Below are 22,751 nucleotides of genomic sequence, written 5' to 3'. Positions count from 1 at the left end.
CTTTGTGACCCCTTCCCAGGGAGAGTTTTTGCGTTCTTCCTTCTAGTGCCGACAGTCACTGGTTCTGGCTTACAGGACACATTGTCAATGGGCGCGGCCCCGGAGGTTCTTGCTGCATCCCCTTCCTCCATGTGGGGCATCGACCCTGGCATTTCGTGCGGTTTTCTACAACACATTTACCAGGCATGGTATGTTTCTGAGGTGGTGGCTGATAGGTTCACTTATTCCTTATAGCGCTGGTCAAATGCCCATACCAAGCCATTGTACTGGTGATGGGTTTGCTCACTGCTGGTGGGCAGGTTTTCTGTACCTGGTATAACTTACCGATTTCTGTGGCGCTGGTTTAGCGCCTTGTTCCCTTCACATGTTGTGCATTGCCTCTACCATCTGCTACGGTGACAGCATCAGCGTTACCTCCTTGTAGAAGTTTGGGCATGCACTTATCCAGTTTGACTCTGTGAGTTGTCTGCACTGCTTCCCTCACTGGGTACGGCAGTCGTACTGTCCTTGTTGTCACCTTTTACACTAGTTCTCTATTGAACCGTATTAGCCTCTTCTACTTCTCCCCTTCCACAAGGCAAGTAGTTGCACTTCCCCAGATACTGTTTTTGCTTGCTTGTCCAGTTTCCATAGCCGTTGTGTTCTTGTAGGCCCCCTTTCTGCTGTGTAGTATCTGCACGGGTAGTATGGTTCCGTTACCTTTTTTTATGGGACTTTGTGGTGTTCGACGTCCGCACTCCCTTCCTGGCACAGTATTTATCCCATATCTGGTTCCGGTCTGGCCGTTTCGTACATTCCTCTCATAGCCTCCTTCTCTTCTTCTTCAGGCGGAGTTGGTCCGCAGTGGCGGTCGATAGTGTCTGATGGGTTAAGCAACTTTGATGTTTTCAGACATGTACGTTGCGTCTACCTGTTCCCTTTGCTTATACCTGTTTCTTTAGCTTCTGGTTAGGTCTGCTAGTTCAGGCAGCCTTCCATAGGTATCAGACGGCTTCTCTCTTCTCTTGTTATGGAGCTTAAGGTCCTCCTCTCCATGTCTCTGTTTACCACATTGTCATTCTTGAGGAACATTCTTATGAGACAAACCCCCTTGGCCGTAGGGGATGTGTGTTTTTTTTTTTTTTTTATATCCCAGGGGACACTCTTCTCCTACCAGGTTACGCCCCAATTTTTTTTTTTGCGTTTTTTTGGGGTCAGTCCTAATGTCTTGTTCCCATGTGTCCTTCCCCCGCAATTCTGTGTGGGGCCTTATGACCGGGAGATTCGTTCTCGTCTTGTTTCCTCCCCATGGTACTGCTGTTTAACGTCCCATGGTCTTCTGTGTCCCCCCAATGACACGAGCGAGAAAGTAGGATTTTACCTGTAAAACTTTCTCGCTGTTATTAATCCTGACCTATCTTCTCCTTTCTTACTTTTAATTGTTTTCTGTTGACTTCTCCTGGCTGCTCCTACTGCTTTCGTACAAACTTATTTAGCTCCGTGTCTGCAGGAGAGGTATAGCTGAGAGGAGGCGCTAGCACTTTATTGCCTAGTGTCGCATCCTAGTGGCAGCAGCTATACCCATGGTCTTCTGTGTCCCCCAATGAACTCAGCAAAAAAAGGATTTTACAGGTAAGACAAAAATCCTACTTTTTCTAAACTGAATAACCATAATTTTGATAATCTTTCTGGGAACTGTAGTACACCCATTCCAGTTCATACTTTAAAGTTTTTGTGTTGTACCCTTTCTTTATTACAGATAATTAAACGTTCCTTAGAAGTATGGGGTACCGAAGAAGCGCTAGAAGAAGCAAAAGAAGTTCGGCAAGATAACAGAGATAAAGTGAAGCAGAAAAAATTTGACAAAAAAGTAAAAGGTAAAGCATCGAAATATTATATTTACCTGTAGTGTTAAATTACTATAATTATAGGACATAATTTGCAGAAGAAACCCATTAAAAACGAGACTTTGTGCCATAACTATATATTGGAATATACACTCACCTAAAGAATTATTAGGAACACCTGTTCTATTTCTCATTAATGCAATTATCTAGTCAACCAATCACATGGCAGTTGCTTCAATGCATTTAGGGGTGTGGTCCTGGTCAAGACAATCTCCTGAACTCCAAACTGAATGTCAGAATGGGAAAGAAAGGTGATTTAAGCAATTTTGAGCGTGGCATGGTTGTTGGTGCCAGACGGGCCGGTCTGAGTATTTCACAATCTGCTCAGTTACTGGGATTTTCACGCACAACCATTTCTAGGGTTTACAAAGAATGGTGTGAAAAGGGAAAAATATCCAGTATGCGGCAGTCCTGTGGGCAAAAATGCCTTGTGGATGCTAGAGGTCAGAGGAGAATGGGCCGACTGATTCAAGCTGATAGAAGAGCAACGTTGACTGAAATAACCACTCGTTACAACCGAGGTATGCAGCAAAGCATTTGTGAAGCCACAAAATGCACAACCTTGAGGCGGATGGGCTACAACAGCAGAAGACCCACCGGGTACCACTCATCTCCACTACAAATAGGAAAAAGAGGCTACAATTTGCACAAGCTCACCAAAATTGGACTGTTTAAGACTGGAAAAATGTTGCCTGGTCTGATGAGTCTCGATTTCTGTTGAGACATTCAAATGGTAGAGTCCGAATTTGGCGTAAACAGAATGAGAACATGTATCCCATGGATTGAAAGATGAAAAACAGCATGGGTTTACTTCAGGGAGATCATGTCAAACTAATCTTATTGATTTTTTCGATTGGGTGACTAAAATAATAGATGGAGGAGGTGCAGTAGACATCGCTTATCTAGACTTTAGTAAGGCTTTTGATACTGTCCCACATAGAAAGCTTATCAATAAAGTGCAGTCTTTGGGCTTGGACTCCCATATTGTTGAATGGATTAGGCAGTGGCTGAGGGACAGGCAACAGAGGGTTGTAGTCAATGGAGTATATTCAGACCAAGGACTTGTTACCAGTGGGGTACCTCAGGGATCTGTTCTGGGACCCATATTGTTTAATATCTTTATCAGCGAAATTGCAGAAGGCCTCGATGGTAAGGTGTGTCTTTTTGCTGATGACACAAAGATTTGTAACAGGGTTGATGTTCCTGGAGGGATACACCAAATGGAAAAGGACTTAGGAAAACTAGAGGAATGGTCAAAAATATGGCAACTAAAATTTAATGTTGATAAGTGCAAGATAATGCACCTGGGACGTAAAAACCCAAGAGCAGAATATAAAATCAGTGATACAGTGCTAACCTCAGTATCTGAGGAAAGGGATTTAGGGGTCATTATTTCAGAAGACTTAAAGGTAGGCAGACAATGTCATAGAGCAGCAGGAAATGCTAGCAGAATGCTTGGGTGTATAGGGAGAGGAATTACCAGTAGAAAGAGGGAGGTGCTCATGCCGCTCTACAGAGCACTAGTGAGACCTCATTTGGAGTATTGTGCTCAGTACTGGAGACCATATCTCCAGAAGGATATTGATACTTTGGAGAGAGTTCAGAGAAGAGCTACTAAACTGGTACATGGATTGCAGGATAAAACTTACCAGGAAAGATTAAAGGACCTTAACATGTATAGCTTGGAAGAAAGACGAGACAGAGGGGATATGATAGAAACTTTTAAATACATAAAGGGAATCAACAAGGTAAAAGAGGAGATAATATTTAAAAGAAGAAAAACTGCTACAAGAGGACATAGTTTTAAATTAGAGGGGCAAAGGTTTAAAAGTAATATCAGGAAGTATTACTTTACTGAGAGAGTAGTGGATGCATGGAATAGCCTTCCTGCAGAAGTGGTAGCTGCAAATACAGTGGAGGAGTTTAAGCATGCATGGGATAGGCATAAGGCCATCCTTCATATAAGATAGGGCCAGGGGCTATCCATAGTATTTAGTATATTGGGCAGACTAGATGGGCCAAATGGTTCTTATCTGCCGACACATTCTATGTTTCTATGTATCCATCATGCCTTGTTACCACTGTGCAGGCTGGTGGTGGTGTAATGGTGTGGGGGATGTTTTCTGGGCACACTTTAGGCCCCTTAGTGCCAATTGGGCATCGTTAAAATGCCACGGGCTACCTGAGTATTGTTTCTGACCATGTCCATCCCTTCATGACCACCATGTACCGATCCTCTGATGGCTACTTCCAGCAGGATAATGCACCATGTCACAAAGCTCGAATCATTTCAAATTGGTTTCTTGAACATGACAATGAGTTCACTGTACTAAAATGGCCCCCACAGTCACCAGATCTCAACCCAATAGAGCATCTTTGGGATGTGGTGGAACGGGAGCTTCGTGCCCTGGATGTGCATCCCTCAAATCTCCATCAACTGCAAGAAGCTATCCTATCAATATGGGCCAACATTTCTAAAGAATGCTATCAGCACCTTGTTGAATTAATGCCACGTAGAATTAAGGCAGTTCTGAAGGCAAAAGGGGGTCCAACACCGTATTAGTATGGTGTTCCTAATAATTCTTTAGGTGAGTGTATAGTTTCATGGTAAATATATATTTCTCTTTTTTCCATTGGGGGACACAGACCATGGGTATAGCTTAGAGGTATTAGTAGGAGGGACACTATGCAAATACAAAAGAGCTCCTCCTCCTCGGGCTATACCCCCCGACTCCAGCAGGAGAAACTCAGTCTTTGCTTAGTGTCCGGTGAAGGAGGTTGACACGCTACACTATCTCTACTCCGGTTTGTTATTTTCTTTCTAGGTGGGGACACAGGTCAGCATGGCGCTTTCCTGGTCCCCCATGGAGTGCCCGCCGCCGTCTTTGGGACGTTGCCTGGCTGCCTCCTTTTCCCCCCAGAAGAAAAGTGGAACCGGGCTCAACCTGTTAGCTCCGGCATCTCACCAGGCCTTGGGTCACCTATGCTGCCCTCCACCCAGAGCACTGCACTCCTGGAGTCAGACGTCTGAAGAGGTGAACCCTGCTGGTCCTGAACAGAGGGAGAAGACTGCAGGAGCAGATAAGTATGGCAGACATCCTCCTCTGCTTCCCTCCCTCCCCTCCCTGCCCGATATCTATGGGCAGCCTGGGTGAACTACAGAGTAAAGGTCTGGGGGCACTGGAGGCACTATACCAGGGGACTGCTGGCATTAAGGGAATTGGGATATCTCTGATGGGGTCCCTGGACAGAATATTCCCCTCTGGGAGCGTTTTAGCTACAGGCTCTGCAAGCTCCAGGCTAAGATAAGCGGCATGCCGCCCCTACCTTACATATTGGGCAAGGCGCTCGCCAGCTACGGTCCCCCCTCTTCATTAGGGGTCCCCCGAGCATTTTTCTGCAAATTTAACTCCCGCATTCGGCACTGGGGACTTTTGCCTAAAGCAGCCGCTCCTGCCTTACACCTGGGCAGGCGCAGGGTTATTAGCTAAGTCGGACCCCCCTTTTCATTAGGCTCCTTAACCCCCGCTATGCCGCGTTCGGCACCGGGGGACATTTTTTCATAGAGCACACTCATTTCGCGCCTTGAAGACGCGTCATGGGGGTGGAGCCTCAGCGCTCTCTCTGCCGACTCTTCCTTCCTGCTGGAAGCTCTCGCAGCGTGCCTGCACGTTCTATGAGGATTTTTCATGTTGCTGCTGGCCGGGAGAAGCGATTAACCCTTGCGCAGCTGTTAGAATTTTTTTTCTCTTTTGTCGCTGGTATATGTGTCTCCTGCTCTGCCCCTGGACAGAATTTCTCTTCACTCCCTTCTCTGGCCCATGTCCCTGCGCGGCCTGTGGTACCCGCCTGGGCATCCACCACGTCTAGGGCGGCCACTGATTTGGCCTTATTCGCCATGACAGTCATGTCCATGAAACATATGGCAGATTCCAACCCTGTGGCGCCATCCACTCCATCTCCTCTTAGTGGTATCCACAGAGGACGCTTGGCAGTTAAGAGGCAGCGTGAGTGGCAGCATCCCCCCTTGGATGACTCCGTCTCCCCCCCTTCCTCGCCTGCGGGCGCATTCGGACGTCTCTCCCCCCTCCCTCAGGGGAGCGTAAGTCTGAAGGGATATTGTCCGGCTCGGACGAGGTCATGAAGCGGGACCTCCCGCCTAAGCTCTCCACTATGTGGCGGCGGTCCGTGATACCTTTAATCTCCAAAGGGATTCTCCTCACTGGTTAGGAGTTTGCCCCTTTTTTCCGCCCAAAAAGCCGGAGACTGACGGGTTTCCCTTCCCAATAGGGAAATTTCCGAGGTCATATCCAGGACCCTCCCTGCCTTGGACGGCTCCTCTCTGCAGGATGCCGTGGACAGGCGCCTGGATTATCTGTCCAACTAGCGGACAGACATGTCCCTGCGGCTTCCTTTTGCTTCGGCTTGGGTTGCCAGAGCTCTCTCGGTGTGGTTACAACACCACCACCAGGACCTGGCAGAATAAGATGCGTCCGCTGACACACTGGCCTTGGTTCTCCAAATGTCCTAGGCTAAGTTGGGTTCCCTGGTGGCCAGGTTAACCAAAAACACAGCCCTCCTTGTTTTTAGACGGTGCCTCTCTGAGGACGCAGTGGACAGGCGCCTGGATTCTCTCTCCAGATCCATTTTCTCACGGGCGGGCACGTCTCTGCGACCTGCCTTTGCCTCTGCACAGGTTGCCAGAGCCTTCTCGGTGTGATCGCTGACGCCTCCACCAAGACCTGGAGGAACAAGAGACATCTGCGGACATGTTGGATTTGATTTTCTAAATGTCCCAGGCTTCCAAGTTCCTTGCGAAGGCCTCCAGGGACAATGGTTCCTCTGTGCCCGCATTCTAGCCCTCTCGATCATCAGCGCAGAAGGGTCTGGCAGAAAGGTGGGCCGCTGACACTGATTCTAAGCGTTCCCTTGCTAACCTCCCCCTTGAGGGTTCCTGCCCTCCTGGCGCCCAAGGGCACAGGCGGTCTGCCCTGCTGCTCCTAGGCAGGCTTCCGCAGGATAGGACGCCCCCACCCCTCGTGGTGGGGGGTCCGTCTGCTCTCCACTTTTCAAGTTTGGAGGGCCCATGTTCAGGACGTTTAGACTCTAGATATGTTAACTTCCAGTTACTAGTTAGAGTTCGCGCCCAGACCGCCGGAACGTTTTTCTCTTCACGCGTTTCGAGGGATCCGGGCAGAGCCTTGGACCTCTTGATGGTCCCTTCTGGGTGTTATTACCCCAGTTCCTTCAGAGGAACAGGGCACAGGTTTCTACTCGATCCTGCTCGTATTCCAAAAGAGGGGGGGGGGGGTCGGTGCGTCCGATCCTAGACTTGGAGCTGCTCAGCGAGTTTCTGCGAGTTTGGAGGTTCCGAATGGGTCCCTCCGCTCCTTTTGTTCCTACTCTTCTGCCAGGGTAGCTCCTCGCATGAATCCTGCCCCTCACCATTGGTGGCCGTCACTACCGGCTTGTTGCCCTGCCTTTTGGGTTAGCGACCGCTGGACAGCTGACTTTTTTCGGGTTAGCTACCGCCCCTCGGGTCTTTACCAAGATCCTGGCACCGCTCATGGCGCTTCTTCGGACCAGGGGCATTCCTTTGCTGCCCTATCTGGACGATATCCTGATAAAGGCCCCCTCGCTTCTGCAGGCCGAGGACAGCGCCCGGATCACTGTTCAGACTCTGGAACAGTTCGGATGGCTAATCAATTTCCCAAAGTCCTCTCTCCTCCCGTCCCAGAAGCTCTCCTTCCTGGGGATGATTTTGGACACCTCGGCCGCCACAGTATTCCTGCCAGTCTCCAAGTCCTCCCAGATCCAGGGGGCAGTCTCGCATTTGCTGCGCTCCCCGTGCCTCTCCATACGGGAATGCATGCGGGTCCTGGGTCTTATGGTAGCCTCTTTCGAAGCCGTTCCATATGCCTAGTTTCACACTCGCTTATTGCAATAGGAGATCCTTTCCCTCTGGGACAAGACCTCTCGGGGTCGGGACGATCGCATCCGTATGTCTCAGCGGGTTCGAGCAGCTCTCCCTGGGTGGCTGTTCCCGATGAACCTGAGGTCGGGGAGATCCTTTTCTTCCATTCTCTTGGACGATCGTCACCACCGATGCCAGTCTCCTAGGTTGGGGCGGCGTTCTCCAGTCTCGCACGGTTCAGGGGTTTGGTCGGCAACGGAATCTCGCCTTCCGATCACTATTCTGGAGTTGAGGGCGATTTTCCACTCCCTCTCCCATTTGGACTCCTCTCCTTGCGGGCCTCCCGGTGAGGATTCAGTCGGACAATGCCACGGCTGCGGCTTACATTAACCATCAGGGCGGGACCCGCAGCCGGAGGGTGATGCTGGAAGTGACGAGAATTCTGACGTGGGCGGAGTCGCACGTTCCGGTGTTGTCAGCGGTTTACATTCCAGGAGTAGACAACTGGACAGCGGACTTTCTAAGCCGCAACAAGGTGGATCCATGCGAATGGTCTCTGCATCCAGATGTATTCGAAGAAATTTGCCACAGATGGGGCCGTCCGGATGTGGACTTGATGGCGTCCAGGCTCAACAACAAGCTCCCGGTGTTCCTGGTTTATCCATGGCAGGACTTCAGCCTTCTCTATGTCTTCCCTCCGCTTCCTCTACTACCAAAGGTTCTACGCAAGATCGAGGCGGAAGGGATTCCGACCGTTCTTATCGCCCCAGAGTGGCCTCACCGCACGTGGTTCTCAGACGTGGCTCGGATGCTGGCGGACGCCCCATGGCCTCTTCCCGACAGAAAGGACCTACTGTCTCAGGGCCCGCTCTTCCACCGGAATTTACGGTCTCTTCGTTTAACGGCGTGGCTGTTGAGACCGCCATCCTGAAGAAGAGGGAGTTCTCGGATTCCGTTATTAGATCCATGATCAGTGCGAGGAAGCCGGCTTCCTCCCGGATTTACTATCATACCTGGAAGGCCTTCCTGACTTTTTGTGAGAACTCGGGGTTCCCTCCCCTTCGCTTTTCCATCTCGACGGTACTGTCTTTTCTTCAGTCCGGACTTGAGATGGGTTCCCTGAAAGGTCAGTTTTCTGCGCTGGCCATCTTTTTTCAGAATCCCCTTGCTCTTATGGGTCTTGTGAAGACTTTCCTTAAGGGGGTGGCTCATTCGGTTCCTCCGTATGTTCCCCCTTTGCCTCCTTGGGATCTCAATTTGGTCCTGCGCACTCTGCAGACGGCTCCCTTCGAACCTCTGAGTGAGGTCTCCCTGACTTTTCTCACCTGGAAAGTAGTCTTCCTTGTGGCCGTAACTTCCATCAGACGGGTGTCGGAGCTGGCCGCTCTTTCCTGCCAGGAGCCCTTTCTGGTTTTTCACCAGGATAAGGTTGTGCTCTGTCCGGTTCCCTCATTTTTGCCCAAGTTGGTTTCTCCTTTCCATCTTAACGAGGATCTTGTCCTGCCCTCCTTTTGCCCTTCTCCGGCAAACCCCAAGGAACGCGCTCTACATTCCCTGGATGTCGTCCGGGCCTTAAAGGTGTATCTCACGGCTACCGTCCGCCGTTCAGACTCCCTCTTTGTGGTTCCCGAGGGGCCCTGTAAGGGTCTGGCGGCCTCCAAGGTCACTGTGGCACGATAGATCTGCTCGGCTATTTCCGCGGCTTATCGCGCTCGTGGTAGGGTTCCCCCAGCTCGGATTACCGCTCGCTCCACTAGGGCGGTGGGGGCTTCCTGGGCAAGACGCAATCGTGCCTTCGGCGTCTCAGCTGTGTAAGGCGGCCACCTGGTCGTCCTTACATACCTTTACTAAGTTTTATCAGTTGCATTCCCTGGCTTCGGCTGATGCTGTCTTTGGCCGCAGGGTTCTACAGGCTGTGGTTCCTATTTGACCGTTGGACGTTCCTCCTGGTGGTGCTGATATTTTCCCACCCCATGGACTGCTTTAGGACGTCCCATGGTCTGTGTCCCCCAATGGAAAAAAGGAGATTTTTTTGTGAAACTCGCCTGTAAAATCTTTTTCTCGACTTTTCCATTGGGGGACACAGCTCCCACCCATTCTGCCTGTTGCAGGAGGGGTCTTCAGTTCAGTTTCTGTTTGTGGTTGGACCTCATGGGCTTTTGTCCGATGGCCTCCATTATTTTTTCTGGTCTCCTACTGCTTTTGCAACACCGGAGTTTCTCCTGGTGGAGTCGGGGGGTAAAGCCCGAGGAGGAGGAGCTCTTTTGTATTTGCATAGTGTCCCTCCTACTAATACCTCTAAGCTATACCCATGGTCTGTGTCCCCCAATGGAAAAGTCGAGAACAAAATCTCCTTGTTCTTTAACGCCTTCCTGCCCTGTGCTTTAACCCATTAATGACCAGGCAGTTTTTAAAAAATTCATTTTTGTTTTTTACTTCCAGCCTTTCCAAAGCCATAACTTTTTTTATTTTTTCATTCACATAGCCATGTGAGGGCTTGTTTTTTTGCGGGACAAGTTCTACTTTCTGATGGCACCATTTACGGTTGCATAGAATGCAAATGAGGTGGAATTATAAAATTAACACAGAAACTGACCTGTTACTTTCATTCTCCGGATCAGTATGATTACAATAATACCACATATGTATAGTTTTTTTTTTTGCATTTTAATACTGAAAAAAAATATATGTTTTCTTTGTATCGCCATATTCTGCCCCCCATAACTTTTTTTTACTTTTATGTACAGTACAGACCAAAAGTTTGGACACACCTTCTCATTCAAAGAGTTTTCTTTATTTTCATGACTATGGAAATTGTAGATTCACACTGAAGGCATCAAAACTATGAATTAACACATGTGGAATTATATACATAACAAACAAGTGTGAAACAACTGAAAATATGTCATATTCTAGGTTCTTCAAAGTAGCCACCTTTTGCTTTGATTACTGCTTTGCACACTCTTGGCATTCTCTTGATGAGCTTCAAGAGGTAGTCCCCTGAAATGGTTTTCACTTCACAGGTGTGCCCTGTCAGGTTTAATAAGTGGGATTTCTTGCCTTATAAATGGAGTTGGGACCATCAGTTGCGTTGAGGAGAAGTCAGGTGGATACACAGCTGATAGTCCTACTGAATAGACTGTTAGAATTGGTATTATGGCAAGAAAAAAGCAGCTAAGAAAAACAAGTGGCCATCATTACTTTAAGAAATGAAGGTCAGTCAGTCAGCCGAAAAATTGGGAAAACTTTGAAAGTAAGGGCTATTTGACCATAATAGGAGAGTGATGGGGTGCTGCGCCATATGATCTGGCCTCCACAGTCACCGGACCTGAACCCAATCAAGATGGTTTGGGGTGAGCTGGACTGCAGAGTGAAGGCAAAAGGGCCAACAGGTGCTAAGCATCTCTGAGAACTCCTTCAAGACTGTTGGAAGACCATTTCAGGGGACTACCTCTTGAAGCTCATCAAGAGAATGCCAAGAGTGTGCAAAGCAGTAATCAAAGCAAAAGGTGGTTACTTTGAAGAACCTAGAATATGACATATTTTCAGTTGTTTCACACTTGTTTGTTATGTATATAATTCCACATGTGTTACCGTATTTTTCGCCCTATAAGACGCACCGGCCTATAAGACGCACCTAGGTTTTTGAGGAGGAAAATAAGAAAAAAAATATTTTGAACCAAAAGGTGTGCTTTTGGTGGGTTTTGAACTAATTGTGGTCTGTGGATGGCCCTGTTATGGGGGATCTGTGGATGGTGCACTGTTATGGGGGATCTGTGGGTGACACTTATGGGGGATCTGTGGGTGACACTTATGGGGGATCTGTGGGTGACACTTATGGGGGATCTGTGGGTGACACTTATGGGGGATCTGTGGGTGACACTTATGGGGGATCTGTGGGTGACACTTATGGGGGATCTCTGGGTGACACTTATGGGGGATCTCTGGGTGACACTTATGGGGGATCTCTGGGTGACACTTATGGGGGATCTCTGGGTGACACTTATGGGGGATCTCTGGGTGACACTCATGGGGGATCTCTGGATGGCACTGTTATGAGGATCTGTGTATGACAGTTATGGGGGGGGGGGATCTGTGGATGACACATATATAGCATCTTATGCTATGTGTCATCCACAGATCCCCTCCATAAGTGTCCCTGTAGTGAATGACCCTCAATACACGCTGGGGGCCGGCATCTGCTTTTATAATGACAGCGGGGCCCGTGCAGTGATTGTATTCTACTACACGGGCCCCGCTCACTGTATGATCCTATGTCTAATAGTTACCGTAATTGTAATTGTATGTAATCAGGAGCGCTGTGTATTGCTGGTACTTACAACTAGAAGCGGTAGGTAGCAGAGAGGAGGGAGGAGGGAGAAGGCAGGCCGGGAGGACGGAAGCTGGCAGCGTGAGTCATACGTCATGCATCCACGCCGCCTGCTTCATTCATTCATAAAGTGGGCGGCGCAGACGCATGATGTATGACTCACGCTGCCAGCTTCCGTCCTCCCGGCCTGCCTCCTCCCTCCTCCCTCCTCTCTGCTACCTACCGCTTCTAGTTGTAAGTACCGGCAATACACAGCGCTCCTGATTACATACAATTACAATTACGGTAACTATTAGACATAGGATCATACAGTGAGCGGGGCCCGTGTAGTAGAACACAGTCACTGCACGGGCCCCGCTGTCATTTTAAAAGCAGATGCCGGCCCCCAGTCCCGCCTCCCTCACAGCTGATACACCCGCCGCACGGCATCGCGGCGGGTGTATCATTGAAAACCCGACAAAATCGGCAGCATTCGCCGTATAAGACGCACTGCTATTTTCCCCCCACTTTTGGGGGGAAAAAAGTGCGTCTTATACGGCGAAAAATACGGTAATTCATAGTTTTGATGCCTTCATAGTCATGAAAATAAAGAAAACTCTTTGAATGAGAAGGTGTGTCCAAACTTTTGGTCTGTACTGTATACGGAGCTGTGTGAGGGCACTTTTCTGTGGGGCGATCTGTACTTTTAATTGACACCATTTTTGGGGGTGTATGACTCTTTGATCACTTTTTATAAACAAATTTGGTGAGAGGTGAATCAATCAAAAAATTGGGAATCGCCCCGTTTTGATTTTTTTTTCCGTTTTGCCCTGTGGGATAAATATTTTTATTTATCAATAGTACAGGCGTTTTCGCATGCGGCGATGCCCATGATGTTTATATATTTTATTTTAAAATTATGGGGATAGGGGGTGATTTGAATTTTAACATTAAAATTTTTTGATTATTAAAAAAAAAAAAAAAAAAGTTTTTTGTACCACTTTTTAATATTTCCCCTAGGGAACTATAACAAGCAATCATAATATTGCTTCTCTCATAGACTGCAATGCATTAGCATTGGAGTTTATGAGAATTACACTGTGTTCCATGGAGCGCTGCCACAGGCAGGCTCTCCATAGGAACTAATGTGTGGCAGCCTCGTGTCACTCAGGAGCACTGAGGCTGCTACACACTACATCTGACTCCCCCCAATCCTCGTTAGGGGGTGCGTGCTCCGTTTTTTTTTATCCTCACAGATACCATGGATCTGTTGCACTCGCGAGCGGGTACAGTCCCCACCACCAACATATATAGTTGTAAGGCTGTCAGGAACAGGATAAAAGTATGCCATAGCAGGAAGTTAGTTCCTACAAAGCACCATAATATTACGGCACAGTGATGGTGCAAGCTCTAGAGTTGGCGGTGTTATACAGTTGTCATCATATTTCTAATGTCTGGGGTCAGAGAGAACTCCCTCTCTCAACCCATGACTCCCCAAAACTTGCTCCAGAATCACTGGTTGCTGAGCAGTTGCATCTGAGTTGCAACAATTAGGACCTGCCAGAGACTGTCTTTCTGATTCTCAATAACAGACATAATACACTACAACACAAAAGTACTGCAGTGTATTATATGAGTGATTAGGGGATCACATGGTCAAGTCCATTACTGGGCTACTTAAGAAAAGTCACTGTTATTCATGAGCTCCCTCACTCTCCTTCTATAGTAGGAGCTCATGAATAACTGTGACTCTTCTCCTCCATGATCTGCAGGGATTATACAGTGAGTTCTTGGCAACCACCTAATATTCGCTCATGAGTGACAGATTACCAAAATCATGTACAACCCAATTCCATAAAAGTTGGGGCGCTGTGTAAAATGTAAATAAAAGCAGAATGGAATGATTCTCAAATCTCAGAACCATATTTTAATCACAATAGAGCATAGAACACATATCACTCTGAAAGTGAAAAAACATTTAGAAATTCATGGCAGCAACACATCTCAAAAAAGTTGGGACAGGGGCATCTTAAGGCTAGAAAAGTAATTGGTAATAATAAAAAAAGATGGAGCAGCAATTTGCAGCTAAGCCACATAAGTAGGTATAAAAGCATGTTAGAGAGAGAGTCTGTCAGAAGCAAAGATGGGCAGAGGTTCACCAATTTCCGAAAAAATGCATAAAAAAAAGTACATTTCAGAGAAATGTTCCTCAATGTAAAATTGCAAAGACTTGGAATAGCCCACCATCTACAGTACATCATATCATCAAAAGATTCATAGAATCTGGTGTACTTCATGTGCGCAAGGGACAAGGCTGGTGGTCAGTATTGAATGCTTATGATCTATGGGCCCTCAGGCAGCACTGCATTAAAAACAGGCATGATTGTGTACTGGAACTTACTGTATGGACCCAGAAACATTTCCAGAAATTACTGTCTGTAAACACAGTTCACCGTGCAGTCCAGAAATGCAAGTTAAAGCTGTATCTTGCAAGTAAGCCATATGTCAACACAATTCAGAAACACCATCTTCTCTGGGTCAAAACTAATTTAAAAATGTGAACTTCTTTTTGAAAACTAAAGACATAGTTCACAAGCCTGCATCTCTGTTTGCATTAGTGCTTATGGCATGGGCAGCTTACACATAGACATGGTCTGTCCCAACTTCTTTAAGATGCGTTTCTTCACATGGATCCAAAGATCTCCCCATTTATTGCTCTGCTAGATTATCTTCAGCCTGGCAGCTCAGGTGGCGTGTCTTTCTGCTCTCCCTGTAACTGCCACAGCCACTAACAGAACATATGGCTGATGGCAATTTAAGATTTAGGGCCCGTTTACACGTATCCATTTTGTACACCTTCACAAGGAACTTGGCAAGCTAATACACCCTATTGATCAGGCACCTCTCTACCTTAAATATACACAGGTTGCCAGCCATTGGCTGGTGAATATTGGGACATTCGATGGCCCATTTAAAGACTGAGGTAGTGCACATGCCCTACAGTTGCAGGGAGTGCGGCCTGGCAGACTTTAGCCTGCAAGAAGGAGAAAAGTTACCCTGGTGGCCAGGCCCGCAAGGAACAGTAGGGGAGCAGGCCGCCAAAAGGCCAAGGCCTGGGACCGGTCACTGCTGTATCAGTTTGGAATATATTTTAATATCCGAATTTAAAAGAGTTATTAGGCAGAAGTTTTGGGGTTTACCCGGGTTTTTCTCTGGTTTGGGATTGGTGACTACTAATGCTTGGAGCATTTCTTTAATTAATTAATTAATTAATTAATTATTCATGAAAACATTTTCTATAAATGAGGGGATATAATGTGGGTAAAGGTTTTAAAATACTCTTTAGTAAAGCCGCCTGGTCGTGGAGATTTATTTTTCTTTAAAGTTTTAATAGAAGGTAGTTTAAATAATATGAGTGAGTTGAGAAAAGCAAGGACTTTAGAAATAGTCAAGAGAGATACCTGAAAGAGAAAATTATTAATTCCATCTAAAGTAGGTTGAGGAGTATTAATATCAGAGTTTAGGTTATATAAAGTATAATAAGATTCAAAGGTGTTTTCTATTTCTTCTGGATTTATTATTTTATGATTATGGTGATCATAGATATGTGCTTACGATTGTTCTTAATGACATTGACTGTATGTTTGGGGTCCTGCTTCAGAATAAAATTACTATTAAGGGTCCCATTTTGCAAAATGGGTGCGGACCCATTCATTTTCAATGTGCTGTCTGCATCCGCACTTCTATACAGCGGCCTCGCCCAAAAAAATGTGCGGTCCGGTGTCCGTGTTTTGCGGATCCGCAATTTGTGGACCGCAAAACACTTGCGGACATGTGGATTTATTTCCACTACTCAATTCCCCCCCTGAAGCGCTTAACCCCGCCCCCCTTCCTCAGGGCAGCTTAACCCCTTCTGGCCAGCCACCTCCTGCAGCCTGCTCCAGATATTCTGAGGATTCTGTCTTCAGTACAAGGTGCCTGTAAGTTAAAACAGTTAACCCCTTCCTACCTCTCTGCCCACTTGTCATTTGGGCTTCCTAGTTTTTCTTTAAAAAAAAATAAAAAATAAAATAGGTAGATGCGCGTTCATAAGGGCCCCCCCTACAGGGACGGTATTGCATCCCTCTGCCTCGTCACCGCAGGCCCCCCCCCCCCGTCTGTGTGGTACCAAGCTGGGCCCGTGTCCTATATGGACAAAGGAGGACCTCTCATAGTTCCCTATCATCCCTCCAGGGTCGTTGGTTGATAATCCTCCACCTGCGTAGATCCAGGGAGGACAGCCGGAGTATTCCCATTCCACCCTCCGGGGTAGTCTGGTTGATCAAATCCACCTGCGCCATCCAGTGCAGAACCTCCTGGAAGCTCCCGTTCCACCCTCCTGGGTCGTCTGGTTGATCAAATCCACCTGCATCATCCAGCGCAGAACCTCGGGAAATTCCCATTCCACCCTCCGGGGTCATCTGGTTGATCAAACCCACCACCTGTGCCATCCAGCGCAGAACCTCTGGAAGTTCCCATTCCATCCTCCGGGGTCGTCTGGTTGATAATCCTCCACCTGCGCGATCCAGTGGAGAACCTCTGGAAGTTCCCATCCATCCTCCGGGGTTGTTTGGTTGATACAGGTTCCGCCTACGCACTCCAGTGGACGGACCTCTAGTTCCCACTCCACCCTCTGGGTAGTTTGGTTGATGTATTCCTACCTGCGTGGCCTACAGCCGCCACGGGCAAGCTTTCAAACGGTTGAACTGCGCGTAAGAGGGCCAGAGCAGAACATTCTCCTCGGCCACCTCCGCACCCCACCTTCCTCCCTACGGTCTCGCTCAGACACACCACTCCATTCCTCTCGAATCTGTTGCAATCTTATGATTGCGTCCACGGTAGCCAGCAGTCTTTGTCGTCTGCATTACCCCCTCCTTCAGGTGGAGTATTGCACCACTTCTTAGGGGACAGTATTGCATTCCACTGGGTACAGTGTGTACCGTATGGATTGGCCTGTTCTATACATGGCATTCTGGCATTATCACCGGTTACAGTGTTTACTGTAGGCATTACCCCTTCCTTGGTGGGGTAATTGCACTCTCACAGGGTAATTGCACTACTACGGATACAGTGTTTGCCTTATGTTCTGCCCCCTGCGGTAGGTGCACTAAGTACAGTTACACTGGGTTTAGTGCTGGACGTATGCATCCCCCCTTCTGTAGGTGGCGGCATTGCATCTCCACAGGATTCTGTCCCTGCCGTATGCATTAGTCTTTCTCCCATCACCGTGCTTCCTGTTGCATTCCCCTTCCACGAGTGATCCACTTACAGGGGAAAACCTGAGCAGCTTAGATTGCTACAGTTCATCTACGCTAAGGCTCTAGATGCCTTAGCTTCTTCGGGGGGGGGGCATGGCAACAGTCGATACCCGCGGATGCCGGTGCTCTGCATCTGCGGTGTATGGGTGCCGCCAGTGGATACGGTCGCTGTTTCCACTTGGTATCCTTCTTATCTTTCGGTGCTGGTTTGGAGCATGGTTGTGACATCCTCTGTGTCCTAGAGACCACCCTTCTCCATGGGCCTCTTCGGTTCCAGACGTTCAGGACATTGTCCTCATCAATACGTAATGCATCTGCCATTGCGCATATTCTTGGGAGTACGTTTTTAGCGAGTCAAGTGTTCACTCACTCTGTAGTCTCCCCTCAGCTGGGGGTTCTACCCTGACGCTAGCTTGCTGTTGCTCCTGTTCAGAGCCCTTCCAGGTAAAGTGTTAAAGCTAGCTCTTTTTAACTGGGGCAGTATGGTGCCATGGCTTTTACAGATGGCCTCAGGCTTCCCTTTTGCACCGACGGGGCAGGCGCTGGCTGCTTCTGGGAGAGTGGTATTTGCGTTACCACTAGTACATACTATGGTTCTTACTGCACAGCTCCTTCGTCAGGTGGCGGATTCTTCTAGATCCTCCGCTGGAATATGGCTAGCGATACAGTTGTGGCTCCCCTTACTTGACTTCCTCCTCTCGCGGAGTTTGGGCACAGCCACTCAATCCCTGACTACATCGGCATTTGCATGGGGTATTCTTTAGTGGCCTTCTATTCCAGAGTTTCGGATCCGGCTGGTGAGATGTGGCGCGCTCCACATCTCTCCTTTTGTAGGTGAATCCTTCCATTGGTCCTGGGTGCGTTACTTGTATATATTTATATTACCTCTCTTAAGACATCACTAATGTCTAGGTCACGCCAGCCCTCTGGTGATCATACTTCCCACCACCCATTCGGGGGTAGACTGTGAGACTCCCCACACCAGACGGAGCGGGGTTGCTGTCACGTCTTGCCGCGTTGATAGAGGTTCTATTCCTGGTACGGAACACCTGTCTATTTCTTCTTCCCCCTCGAACAAACGGCTGCCGGCCTCTCCCTTCTGTATGCCTGGACTGCGGGAGGTGTTCAAACCCGGACGTGTGGACTTGGCTTCGAGACTATTCTCGGAAGCTTCCCACTTTTTCTCTCCCGAGCAGAGATCAGGCAGCTTGCGGCGTGGACACCCTGATTTCCTTGTTAAGGGTTCTCCCTCCTTGCGTTTTCCCCCCTTCCCCTTCCTACCCAGTGTTCTACCGAAGATCAGGATGGAGGGTATTCCGACTATGATAGTCACCGTGGGGATTGGCCGTCGCACGTGGTACGCCGACCTCGTCTGCTTCTAAGGGACGTCCTGGTCACTGCCACTTTGAGATGTCCTTTCTTCGCAGAGTCCGATCTTCCATTAGTATTTTAGGCCTCTTCGTTGCCGGCGTGGCTATTAAGACCGCCATTCTAGGCGAAGAGATTTTTTCGGCGGATGTCATCTGCAGGCCTGCATCGTCCAGGATCTATTCAGGACCTGGAGGTCCTTCCTGGTTTTCTGTGGAAGCGAAAATGTTCTGCCACTTCGTTTTTCTCCCTCACGGTCCTGTCCTACAATCAGGGTTGGACCTTGGTCTGGCCCTTAGTTCTTGCAGAGTCAGGCGTCGTCGCCTTCTATCCTTTCCAGCGCTCTCAGGTTCTCTGGAGCCCTTGTGGGAGGGTTTTTCTTTTCAGACTCCTGTCCTGGAAGGTAGTTTTTTCTGGTCGCTATCACTTCCATCAGATGGGTTTCTGAGTTGGCGGCGCTCTCTGCAGAGAATTCTTCCTGGTTCTTCATAGGGTCCAGGTGGTTCGCTGGCCTGTGCCTTCTGTTCTTCCGAACGGGGTCTCTGACTTCCATATTAATGGGGAAATTGTCCTTCCCTCACTGTGCCCATCTCCTTCACCCTAAGGAAATGGAGTTACACCATTGGTAGTTGTCAGAGCTCTGAAGATCTGTTTAACAGCCTCCGATCCCTTCCGCCATACGGATCCCCTTTTTGTGATTCCGGAGGATCCTCGGAGGGGTTTGGCGGCTTCCAAGGTGGCAATCGCACGCCGAATTCGGTCTACATTTGCTGAAGCATACCGCGCCCGAGGCAGGGTTCCGACCTTAGGTGTCATGAATACTCCACCAGAGCGGTGGGCGCATCTTTGGCTTGGAGGAATCGCACTTCGGCTGCACAGTTGTGTAAGGTGGCTCCCGGTCCTCCTTACACATGTTCACAAGAAATTACCAGGTGTATACTTATGCGTCGGCCGCGTGGTCTTTCAGGCGACAGTTCTTAGTTGCCTGCAGGAGCTCTTGCTCCATGGGTCTGTGGTTTTCCCTCCTGTGGACTGCTCTCAGACGTCCCACGGTTTCTGTGTCCCCCAATGAATATGGGCGAGAAAACGAGATTTTTGTAAAACTTACCAGTAAAATCTCTTTCTCGCTCTTCATTGGGGGACACAGCACCCACCCAGTATTGTTGTTCGGCCACAGTTGTGGCTGTTGCTGGTTAGAACCTAGTTCGGTTCTTAGCATTGTTGCTGTTACACGTTTTTTCGTTGGTTTACTTGCTTCTCTTACTGCTTTTCACAAACTGAAGCTCTCTCTCCAGGCTGGAGGGGGTATAGCTGCCGGGGGAGGAGCTAACAGCTTTTACTAGTGTCAACGCCTCCTAGAGGACATAGCTATACCCCACGGTTGCTGTGTCCCCCAATGAAGAGCGAGAAAGATTTTACTGGTAAGTTTTACAAAAATCTCGTTTTTGGTAGTCAGACTAATTAAAAGTGGAGCCTGCCTATACAGAACACAGAGCAAGCTACAGTTTTTGGAGCTCTCCCTAGCCTCCCCTCCAACACAGAAGAAGTTAATTGCATAAGCAGCAATCTTTCACAGATTCTGCTCCTGCGGGCTTCATTCCGGATCCTTCTTCTGCAGTATAAATAAAATCTCCTCCTCCTCCCCACATTTGGCCATTTACCAATGCACATCACGCTGCTGTGGAGGAGGAGAATAGAAGAAAAGGTGGGATGTACCACTATTACTGCCCAGATAGAGGACATGCAGCGCTGTATCAGGGCAGCATGTGCAGAGTCTCGTTCCCCGCGTTCTACACCAGAATTAATAGCGTGGACATCAGGGACTGATACAATTAATGCGACGATATTAATAAATCACTATCGTCGGGCTGTAAAAGGTCAAATAATTTAAATTAATCACCCAGCCCTGGTATAGAGGGATAGTATGATTCCGCATTCTGCTGGCACGCCATGAACAATGCGTCTGCTAGGCACGCCTTTCAAGCTTCCCGCCCCAGACTCCACAGAGGAGCGATAGCAGAGAGCGCTAGAGCCAGGAGAGAAGGAGAAGCCCACAGAGAAAGACTAAGTCTCCTCCTCATTGTTCTGATGCGCAGTATTAGCATACTGAGCGCGAAATTTGCAGGGGGTCATAACGGGGCGGAGGAGCGCTATTTTAAAAAAACTGGCAGGGTGGCAGCACAGCGGGGGGGGGGGGGGGGACCCCGCAGGTACAGATATTTATCTCAATTACTACAAACCAATGAAAGGTCCTCTTTAAGCTGTGCAGGTGAGGCAGTGTTGTTGAGAATTTTGGGACATAGCTAGTATATACCTGGTTAATGTCACATATTTGCATTATATTACTTCACTGTATGGCTCGGCACACTGATCGCTTCAACTTTGATATTTTTTTTTAAATCGTCACTCTGTACAAAAAAGGTTGCCGACCCCTGGTCTAGAGGCATCAAGCATTTTTATACTAGTTTCAACTATTGAAAGTGTAGTCTGTATGACCACGGCATGGCTGCAGATTTTATTGATTTATTTTTTTGCAAGCAGATTAACTGTGTAATGATCTTTCCAGTGGGGCTTTTCAAAAATATGTGGTGATCAGCATGAACTACAACATGCCTATCCTTGTTTTACCTGGCATCTGTGGTGAAAGGGGTGGGCACTTCCATTCATAGTAGATTGTTGGTTGGTGCTAACTTTTCAGACAAAATTAAATGTGATGGCCATTCATTGCGTAAATTGTGTTCCACAGAACTCCGCCGCGCTGTGAGGAGCAGTTTATGGAAAAAAGATACCAGTGGGCATCACCACGAGTATGGTCCAGAGGAACATGTTGAAGAGGATATGTATAAGAAGAAATGCACAACATGTGGTCATGAATTAAATTATGAAAAAATGTAAATTAAATGCAATATAATTAACTTTTTATATTTGAAATAAAATATGGACTTGAATTAAACATTTTACTGTTCATGTACTCACTGCTGACTGGGAATAATATGAATCATGACTTCATATAATAAACACACAGGCTTCTTTGGCTAGTGCTCAGATCCTACATTGTGTTCTTTTATCATATGCCAAACAGGTCCATAGCCTATAAAGGTTTTAACCTACCCCAAAAGAACATCCTTTTGGCTTATGTTTAGGCGTTATGTCTCATCATACCTCTTTTGTTTTGTACTGCATAGTTGACTAAGCTTTTCCATATAGGGTATTCTGCAAAGAAAAACATTGCAGAGTATGTCTTTGTCGCATGGAGGGACACAAGAACTGTTCTACTAGGAGGCTGACACTAAGAAAAATTAACTAAGGAAAAAAAGCCACCTTCCAGGAAAGGAGACTTAAAGGGGTTCTCCGGAAATTAGGGAAATGAAAATACGTAAATATTACTTTATTATAAATATATTCCCAAATACCTTTCATTAGTTATAATGGTTCATTTTGTCTAGGGAGCAGTGATTAGGAGAAACAAAATGGCCACTGTCCTATTAGTACACACAAAACCTGTCTTAATCACACAGGAGGACAAGTTGCTTCACAACACTGAGCTAAAGAGCTGCCTCATCCTCCTCTCCTACTTGTCAGGGAATATGATCCTGAATACAGATGAGAAGATCTTCAGCTGAATCTTATGTAGGAATGGAGATCATGAGGAGACGTGAAGTACAGAGAGGATGGACAAGACAGACTGTGGCAATGGAGACTGCATACAAGTGCTGCTGCTCATTAGCCACATCTGCTCATGAACTCCATTCCTACAGAGATTCAGCTGATGACCATATTAAGCTGTATTCAGGATGATAATTCCTGACAAGAAGAGCAGAGAGGAGTATGAGGCAGCTCTTTACCTCAGTGTTGAAGTAACTTGTCATGCTGTGTGATTAGGACAGGTTTTGTGTGTACTAATAGGACAGCGGCCACTTTGTTTTTCCTAATGATTGCTCCCCAGACAAAACGAGCCATTATAACTAATGTAAGGT

At 47.7% G+C, this 22,751-nt stretch overlaps 1 protein-coding gene across 2 annotated transcripts in view; it reads left to right on the top strand.

Annotated features, from left to right (window-relative positions):
• Positions 1–21,752, top strand: part of XPA (XPA, DNA damage recognition and repair factor) — a 46,777-nt gene extending 25,025 nt beyond the window's left edge. For both annotated transcript variants that reach the window (XM_040417289.1, XM_040417290.1), the window contains exons 5-6: positions 1,739–1,856; positions 21,521–21,752. In XM_040417289.1, coding sequence (XP_040273223.1) covers positions 1,739–1,856; positions 21,521–21,669 — 267 coding nt within the window. In that variant the 3' untranslated portion in view covers positions 21,670–21,752. The remainder of the gene's footprint in view (positions 1–1,738; positions 1,857–21,520) is intronic.
• Positions 21,753–22,751: the final 999 nt, after the last annotated feature.

Source organism: Bufo bufo, chromosome 2 (assembly GCF_905171765.1).
Source record: "Bufo bufo chromosome 2, aBufBuf1.1, whole genome shotgun sequence".
Taxonomy (NCBI): Eukaryota; Metazoa; Chordata; class Amphibia; order Anura; family Bufonidae; genus Bufo; species Bufo bufo.
The sequence above is the reverse complement of the archived record's forward strand: the minus strand, read 5'-3'. Positions and strand labels throughout refer to the sequence as shown.